Raw genomic sequence first — 382 nt, forward strand, 5'->3', positions numbered from 1 at the left:
GCCGCCGGCGAGCCCCCGGAGAGTCAGGCGCCTCCCGAGGGCTTTGTGAACGCCGTCTTCCTCTTCTCCCCTTGCCCCCACTCGCGGAGGGAGCTGCGGCAGTTCGTGTCTGGGAGCGGCGCCCCTTCCTCCCCTCGTGAGCCACCCACGCCTCAGGAGCTGGCGGAGAAACTCCTGCCCAAGAGTGTCCAGGAGTTGATTGCGGACCAGAAAATCACACTGTTCTGGGTGGACACTGCCGAGTGGTCCCAGGTAATGAGGTTATACCGCACAGCTTTCAGCTGTGAGTACTAGCGGGCTATCTTCTACGCTACCCTCCCATATAAGAGGGGAGAGCAGTTTTATGCTGTCTTTGAGTGGTAGGGGAAGGGGTTGTGAAAAA

The 382-nt window shown here is 59.9% G+C and overlaps 1 protein-coding gene across 1 annotated transcript in view; it reads left to right on the plus strand.

The window, feature by feature from the left end:
- Positions 1–3: 3 nt before the first annotated feature.
- TICRR (TOPBP1-interacting checkpoint and replication regulator) overlaps positions 4–382 on the plus strand; it is a gene marked incomplete at its 5' end in the record, with an annotated part of 18,126 nt that continues 17,747 nt past the window's right edge. The window contains one exon of the mRNA XM_010281521.1: positions 4–252. Coding sequence (XP_010279823.1) covers positions 4–252 — 249 coding nt within the window. The remainder of the gene's footprint in view (positions 253–382) is intronic.

This window comes from Phaethon lepturus, unplaced genomic scaffold (assembly GCF_000687285.1).
Source record: "Phaethon lepturus isolate BGI_N335 unplaced genomic scaffold, ASM68728v1 scaffold18492, whole genome shotgun sequence".
NCBI classification, from domain to species: domain Eukaryota; kingdom Metazoa; phylum Chordata; class Aves; order Phaethontiformes; family Phaethontidae; genus Phaethon; species Phaethon lepturus.